This window comes from Perissodus microlepis, chromosome 7 (genome assembly GCF_051167445.1).
Source record: "Perissodus microlepis isolate ML-2025 ecotype Zambia chromosome 7, ASM5116744v1, whole genome shotgun sequence".
NCBI classification, from domain to species: domain Eukaryota; kingdom Metazoa; phylum Chordata; class Actinopteri; order Cichliformes; family Cichlidae; genus Perissodus; species Perissodus microlepis.
The window spans coordinates 20640448-20648882 of NC_140467.1; the positions used below are offsets into that span (position 1 = coordinate 20640448).

The 8435-nt window shown below is 41.5% G+C and overlaps 1 protein-coding gene across 1 annotated transcript; it reads left to right on the forward strand.

The window, feature by feature from the left end:
- Positions 1-1830: 1830 nt before the first annotated feature.
- On the forward strand, positions 1831-8018 carry oaz2a (ornithine decarboxylase antizyme 2a; the record flags this gene model as incomplete). Its single annotated transcript, XM_084934061.1, has 4 exons — positions 1831-1956; positions 3747-3919; positions 4981-5066; positions 6102-8018. Coding segments are annotated over 4 exons (519 nt in total), but the record flags the coding sequence as incomplete, so codon positions are not given.
- Positions 8019-8435: the final 417 nt, after the last annotated feature.

The window sequence follows — 8435 nt, forward strand, 5'->3', positions numbered from 1 at the left end:
GTTTTTTTTGCACTAATAAAGTTGTGGAGTTGTAAAGTATTTTGTCTAGTGTCAATTATATCGTCAGTTATATCGTTATCGCAAATTTTCAAATGTATATCGTGATAAATATTTTGGGTTATATCGCCCTGCTCTACTTTGAATTGTGGTAACAGGTTTGAAGCAGTGAAGAACTTTCTATATATAACCAAGCAGGCCACTGAGTCTCAGGTTAAAGGCCACAGTGTTGCAGTCAGGCTGTTTCTGCTTCTGAGTTTGATGCAAATATACAAAGACGACTGTAGGAGTTTCTCTTAAGCTATGTTTAATTATGTAATTTAAGTTTCTCTTTTTTCCAAACCTCAAAGAAATGTTAAAACTTACTTTATTTGGCCACATGCATGAGAACCTATATGGGGAAAACGGTATAAAGACAAAGTTCAGTTCTGGGTTTCTGGCGAAGCACCATCTTTACAAACAGTTGCACCCAGAAACTGCTAGCAACCTCCAGTAATCACCTGTCAGAATTCATTCTTCCATAGCAACCACTGGTTGCCAGGGTGTTGCAGACCAGACTCTATGCCTGTGTGACTGAGGCCTTACTGAATGAAGTGAAACTAGCACAGCAAATATCAGATGACCTTGAAGTAGCTCAGTATAAGAGCGTGAAGTACAGTAGAAGGACACTGGTGACACTTGTTGGGAAATGCTTGTTGTGCTTGCAGTAACATGACCCGTCACAAGCTGATTTCATTTATACCGACTGTGTGAGGAGCCTCAGGAAAAGACAAAAGCGTTGCTAATATTTGGTTGCTGTAAGTGAGACAAATGCAAATATTTTACCACATTTATATCAGGCCTGTTCAACTCATTATTCTGCTATATTTTATTATTTCTTTAGATTTTAATTTGTAAAGTTAGTAAAGCAATGTTTATGGCAGCATCAGGCATAATTCTTCACAGTGAACATTGTAGCTGATGGATTTTTACACTTATATCTGATCAGAAGTTGGAATGAAGCGTCCTCATTTTTAATGAGCCTGACATCTCTGAGGTAGAATGCGTTTTTTTAAAAATTAATAAATGTCAGCAGTGTCAGGTTTTCCACATTCCAGTGTGTCTACTAAGCATGTTGAGTAATTAAATGCTGAATCACACTTTCCAGTAACCACTTCTCGCCCCTGGGCAACAGGTTTGACATCCCTGGCTTTAAATGGATCCAACAAACGAGCGGGCGGTATCGTGTTAAATCTCGTTCTGCGAGCTTGTTGCTACAGATGCTTCATAGTTGCTAGTTATATGAACATGCTTAATGAAGTTAAAATAAGGTGTGTGTGAAGTAACAAGCTAAGAGGTTTACATCAGCAGTGGATCAGCCATTAGTCATGAGTGCCCAAGTTTCACTTCTGTCTGTCTGAGTTAGAGATGCCCTGCAGTGTTGTAAGTGCGTGAAAGCATTCCCATAAAACTTCATTTATGTAGCTGTGGTCTTGGTGATTAGTCACTCTGCAGATTTTAATAATGCACTCTGGTTTCTCCTCATTCGCTGATGGTTTCTGTTTTGCTCTGTCGGGTATAAGGGTAGATCGAAGAGCGCCAATTGTTTCCATCCAGTTTAGTTTGGCAGGTTTGCAGCTCTTCATTTAAGTTTCTGTGAAGTACAGTCACAGTAAACAAGAACTTTAAGGCAGGAAACATGTCTCGAAAACATCTCCATCTCACTATTTTGTGGCAGCTGTATAAATTTATACAAAATTGTTTTGTTTGTTTGTTTTTTTTTAAATTTACACGAGTATTGAAAAATGTTTCTCCATGCTTCTCTCTGCAGTTCCTGGTTAGGGGGGTCTCTGATGCCATGCTCCATCCCTCAGGCTCCGGGGCCTCTGTGGTGCTCCTGATGCCCCTCACCCACAGCTGAAGATCCCGGGTGGGCGAGGGACGGTCAGGGATCACTCTCTCGGCGTGCTACTGCACAAGGTGAAGGTCCTCAATATTTCACACAGAGCTATAGTCCAATTTTGTAAATCATCTTCTCCACGTGTGGCCACTCTAACCAACACACATGCAAAGTGGTGCCATAATGCAGCGGTCCCCAACCCCCGGGCCTCGGACCGGTACCGGTCCGTGAGTCGTTTGGTGCCGGGCCGCGAGAGTTGAGGCTCAGGTGTGAAATGTGTGGTTTTCAGGGTTTTTATCGGTTTTCAGCGTTATTTTGTTATGGTTTTTATCGTTAACTCGGTTTTCCTGGGTCTTTTCACGTGTGTTATGAATAACACTTCTTTTTTTCAGTACCTTTTTTTCCGCGACACCTTAAAGGCCGGTCCGTGAAAATATTGTCGGGCATAAACTGATCTGTGGCGCAAAAAAGTTTGGGGACCGCTGCCATAATGCATGCAAATATCAGCCTCTTAATGCTGCTGTGGTGAGAGTCCTACGTTAGTCATCAGGGTCTTTATTTCAGATTAAATAGGGTTTAATAAAACTGAATGGGGTTTAGGGGGTAAACACTGGGGGAAAGGGTTGGCACGTGTTGCTCTAATTCACTATAAGCTTTTCTGTCATAACTGTTAAGTGCTTCACCGCTCAAGGTCATTTCTGACTCACTGAGCCAAACACAGGAGCGCCTGACTAACGAGTTATACCCTCATTTCCCAAAGTTGTTTTATTTAAAGCTAAAAAAAAATCCTTTAATCTGCTCGTCTGCACCTGCAGTGGATTTAACAAAATTATTGTAGTCCTCTCTTCCCCCGGACATGCTCAAATGTTATGTTTGCCGTGCAGAATACAAAAAAGCACCCAAGTGAAAATGTATACTTTTATAGCTGTCTCATATTTGTGAACTTCTTGGGTGGGGTTGCACAGAAACTCACAAACAATGGAGAGGAAACAACAGTGTTTGTGTATGTCAGGTTGCTCCCCAGACATGTGACTGACTCTCTCAGGAGGATTAGAGCTTTAGGATCAGGCAGATCAGTCACAAACTGTCATTAACATCTTCATCTGTGCTCTGAGTGTGCAGCCCTTTCTAATATTACTGCTTCAGCAACAGCACAGAATGCTGAACGCGTTCACACTTTCACTTCTATTTCGGCACACGAGAGTCATGCATGACTATTTAGAGTGACGCTGCTGATCAAAGGTCCTGAAATGGACAGCATCCTGTGAAGGGCAGCTGTTAAAAAACGAACCAAGACTTTACCTTTGCTGTTTGCCATGCTTTGGTTTAGTTTCAGTTTCATGACCCAAAGAGCTGTGCGCCACTAACTTGTTGGTAAAGACAAATGGTTTTCTAGTTCACAGAAGATCACACTTGTCTGCTGCTTCTTTAACCACTTCCTCTTTAACTGGTTTCATTTCAGCACAGTTCTCAGACAGAGAGAAGTCTTCTTCAGACTTTTGCCAAGCTTTCAGCCTCCTGGCATGTTTACACTTGCTGCTTCACCCTCGCACCAAAAGTGACACCACAGCTGGAGGCGTGTGCTGCAGTTTGATGTTTCAGCTTTCGTTCACCCCTCAAACTGTAAAAAAGTTGGCATGCACAGCCAGGATAAAGATGTGTACGCGTGGATGTGATATTCCTGCTAGAACTCAGATTCCCAAAAAAACAGAGTAGGAGCTTGAAAATATGCCCCTTTATGGAGGAACCGGGTGGGGGTGGTGTTTGTGTTTATTGTCCTTAGAAAGTGTATCGTATAACATCTCACTCTGGTTTCACAAAGCTGGATTAGGATCTATACTAAATCTGTTCTTCCTCCCTGTGCCTCCAGGATGAAAAGTTAACTGTGACTCAGGCCTCTTCAGTGAGTGGGAGCTCTACTCTGCTCCGCTTCCACTACCAGCTGAGCGAGCGCCGCTCGGCCTCCTGGGATACAGCTCTATCAGGAGACAGCCTCTTTCTGGAGATTCCTGCTGGGCCGTTGGTGGAGGGCAGCAAGGAGGGGTAGGTTCAAGAGGGATATTGTTAGAAAAGCACAAAATGCCAGACCTGACCAACACTGTTCTTTGACAATAAAATGTGACTTTAATAAAGGAGAACAGAGTTCATAAGACGATCTTTTAAGTTCCAACTTTCCTCATTTTATTGTGGTTTACTAAGAAGCCGCCCTGCTTTTTATTTGCTGTTGTTAAAACTCTAAACTGTCTCATCAGGAAGAAATTTCTGAGTGCTTTTCAGCTTTGTCTCAGATGTGTAGAAGCATTTTAAGCATAATGCAAAACATTGTTTTTGCCTCTTCCTATTCCACTTCTAGTTTCAGTGGAAGTTCAGGTTTAAGTTTAGAGGCTGAAGAGAGGAGAGTTTGGGTCCCTCACAGGACACATTTTTCTACATTTGTGATATTTTAACTGTTAATTATTGTTAGAAACTACAAGATTAGGTTCATTAACCTGTCATTGTTTGTGTTAGAGTACATTTTCTGGCATTGTCGAAACAATTTTTCTTGCTTACTGAATACAAAGTCGTGACATGAAAAAACTGGACACTGTTAAGATAGAAATGGCTTTTGTGAATCTTTCATATTTTACTGAGTCCAGCAGAAAAACGAGCAAAACACAAGCTCTTCTTCTTCTGGAGTTCTGGGTCATAAAACTGCTTAAATGGGACATTTCTTATGTTGGTCTAGTTTTAGAAATGTTGACATACTGTCCCAGTGTTCTCCACCAGAGCAGGTTTTATGCCAGGATGTAAGTTGTTTATGAGAAGCTATTTATCATGGTTCTTCAAATCTACTACAAATTAAAAGGCTGTGCTAATAAGTTTCTGCTTTTAGAGCCTGGCTTTGTGTTTGTCTGTAATCAATGCTGGGGCAGAGTAACCTTGCCTGGTGCAGGCACCCTGCCAGTCCTAAAAACAGCCAGCTTTGCAGCTGCCACTGCATTATTATGTAAAGTTGCAGTGCTTATATAAAAGAGGGGGAAAAAAATACTCTGTGCGTCATCCCCGCTCGTCTCTTCCCTCGCTTAGCGGCTGACTCTGTATCTCTGTGTTCATGTCATCCACAGGCTCACCGTGCTGCTTGAGTTTGCAGAAGAGAAGCTCAAAGTTAACTACGTCTTCCTGTGGTTCCATAAAAACAGAGAGGATCGATGTAAGAGCTCCTGTTATTTTAAAATGCCCTTCCCTTGTTCTTTCTGAAGCACGATTTGCCTTTGCCAACCATTGTATACTGATGCAGAGACCTTATCCAGGTGTACAGCCAATAGTAAGAGTGTATAAATACAGTGCTAGTATTCATACGCTATCAGTGCTACTAGTTTTTTGTGTATTTTTAACAGTTACACGTTTGGACAAAGATAACAAGAGTAAATACAAAATTTTTAAAACGTTTCATTTATTAAGGGGAAAAAAGCCCCCTATGCTTTGGTATGATCTTAAACAGGAAACTCAGTGTGGCGGATCTGAAACAATTCTGCAAACATCAGTGGGCCAAAATTCCTCCACAGCGCCATAAAAGACTCAATGCCAGTTATCACAAACGCTTGATTACAGTTTTTGTTGCAAAGGGTGGCACAGCCGGTTATTAGGATTAGGGGACAATTACTTTTTCACACAGGGCCAGGTGAGTCTGGATGACTTTTTGGCCTAAATAAATGAAATCATCATTTACTGAGAGGAGCTTATGCACAAAGACTGGACCACTTGGAGTCAAGATTAACACTCCAACTCAGATCATGTAATATTCCTACAAAAAGGAGCAGAGTTTGCAGTTCCATAATATTTTCCTATATTAGAAAAGTATTAAAGAAGGAATCTGAGCTAGAATATGAGGTTGGTATGAGTCTCAGTGTAAATAAAAAGGAGACCTTATCATATGTTGGTTTGAGCAGTATATCCCAGCTCCTTAAAAGATACAAAAACTACTTTTTTGAGGTTTTCTCCAGTGATTTATCAGAAAAATAGATAGAATATCCAGTGTTCCTGTGTCAGATCTTTAAATGGAGCAGTGTTGCTATTGAAATAAGATAGATAGATAGATAAATGGATATAGACATAGAAAAAATGAGATGTTTAGCTTCACATTCTGAGACGTGGAGTTGGCACAAAATTGATTTGGTTGCAGTTTTTAGGGCTTAAATGTTACCTCAACAAATACACTGAGCGTTCTCCCTCATTTCCTCTCCAGTGTCCATCATCAAGACGTTCCACTACATGGGCTTCGAGATGGTGAAGCCGGGTAACCCCATGGTACCTGCCCGGCCTGATTTGGCCTTCATGGTTTACTCTCTGGAGAACAGCAGCAGCTCTGACGAGGAGTGACTGTCACATTATCCCTGACGCCTCCCTTTCCCACCCTCAACCCCCTCTCCCCTCCTTTCCACCGTTTTTATTTCCTCTTCAAACAATCGAACCTGCCTCAACTTTCCCTCTGACACACCTCTCCTCCCCCTCCTCTACGAGGTGTCACTTTTTTTCTTCTTCGTTTTTTTTCTTAGACTTATTTTAAGGAGGCGTTCAGGAGCGGCAGCGTGTCTGTGCGAGAGAGCACAGACACTGCTGCTTCACCCTCCTATCTCCCCTTCTCTGAAGATAACCGTATTGTGAAGAAGCAGCATAGCTTGAACTAAGTTCCACATGCAACGTGGGGTTTTTTTTTCTTTCCTTTTTTTTCTTTCTTTCCTGCTTCCTCTCTCGGCCACATTGTTTATGCTGCGGTTGACAGGACAACCAACTGCTGGACATCCAGGAGGATGTTAAAATTCAACATATCTCTCCTGACAGCTTGTAACGTTACAGAAAGGAGACTTTGTGTTTTTGTGTGCTGTTTATCTTAAAGCTGTGTTGATGGGGGAAGCCTGGGGTGTGGTATGGTTTTACATTATAATATAGACGATGATCTGTTACATTTAGCATTAAACACATGTAAACGTTTCTTTAATCTTCCTCAAATGTGTCGAGGCATCATTCCAGCACGTCACTCACACTTCTTTTTTTTTTTCCTGCTCTAAACGATTTAGCTACAAATGTGGAAACACTCTGTTAGCGTTTGCAGTAAGAAGCAGCGAGCCTGTTCAATGCCATCGCCTTCACCTCTCCCCCGCCCACTAATTATGTCAGTGAGTTGCTAAGAAGCTGGAGAAAGAGACGGCTTCACTTCACAGAAGCAGATCCTCACAATTTGCGACGACATTTAAGTCTGAGCGTCCTGGTTTTCATAGAACGTGACGAGCAGCCATAATTTGTGCGTTTATTTAAGACGTAATTGTCAAACAAGCTGAGCAGACTCGTGTCAGGCATTTCTGATCTGGAGATGTCACATTTTGAGAACAGAACAATCGGCTTTGTGACTCAAATATGATAAAGGTGCAATGAGAGGCCGGAAATGACGCTCGTTCAGTCCCGCAGATTCTTCAGCACCACCTAAAGTGTTGATCGAAACTGGGTTTTCAGTGCCTCAAGAGGAGAGTGCGAATGCTTCTTACACTCAAGTCTTATTGAAGGAATGTGTCCATTTTTCACCCCAGTTTCAGACGCATGTTGTGTGAGAGGAACGTTAGCTCGCCACCGGGGTACAAGCAGGGACTCTTCAGGTGCTTATCCAATATGCAAGAACAGTTAAAACGCAGGCACGTTTTGTTTTTATTTCTTTTTTCCATTTCAGACTTTGGTTTTATGGTTTTAAGTACTCTGAATAAAACGCCAAAGAATTCAGTTTGTCTGCAGTCAGTTCAAATCCAGCTAATCTGAACCTAGCTTGTGTTTATGTAAAGCAATATTAACCTACATTCCCCACGTCAGCCATACTTCCTGTAACATGACCGTCTGTCCAGTGTCTGGGTGAGATGGGGCAGGGCCTTGTTTTTGTTTTGTTTTTTCTTCTGTGTTCACATCATACCAGTCTTTATTGCTACTGATTGAGCCCTGACTATAAGCTGTTAGGAAATGTCTATATGAAGTTTTTCAGAGGTATATTTTTATGTATATTTCTCTATGGTGATAGTTTTAGGGTTTTACTTTTTGTTCTAACTAGTTGGCAACCATCCAATGACAATCCGCACTTGTATTTCACGCAGGGGGAATCAATAAAGGTTGTTAACTGAAACATGCTTCCTGTTTTCTTTCCTTCAAAGAAACACACATTTTGCTTGCAGAGATGTTAAAAAAGGCCATACAAAACATGGATGTTTACTGAAGATATGATAGAAATGATAGAAAAATCTATGGGGAAAAACACCAGTCACTAGTTTAAAGTTATAGAGCGTAAAACCTGAATTTGACTCGATAAATTTAGCTCATTGTTGGTATGAGAAAGGTGGATTTTATCTTGAGGCAACTGTTGTTGTGATTTGGTGCTATATAAATAAAATTGGTTTGAATCTTTTGCACATCTTAGTTGTAACAAGTGGTTATTTGACTTAATGACGCCTTTCTGTTGTCTAGAAGCAGCCATTCTAATCTGAAGGAAAAAACAGCCGCTCACTGGGTGTTTCTCTGTAAAAACCAGAGATGATTGTGCTGG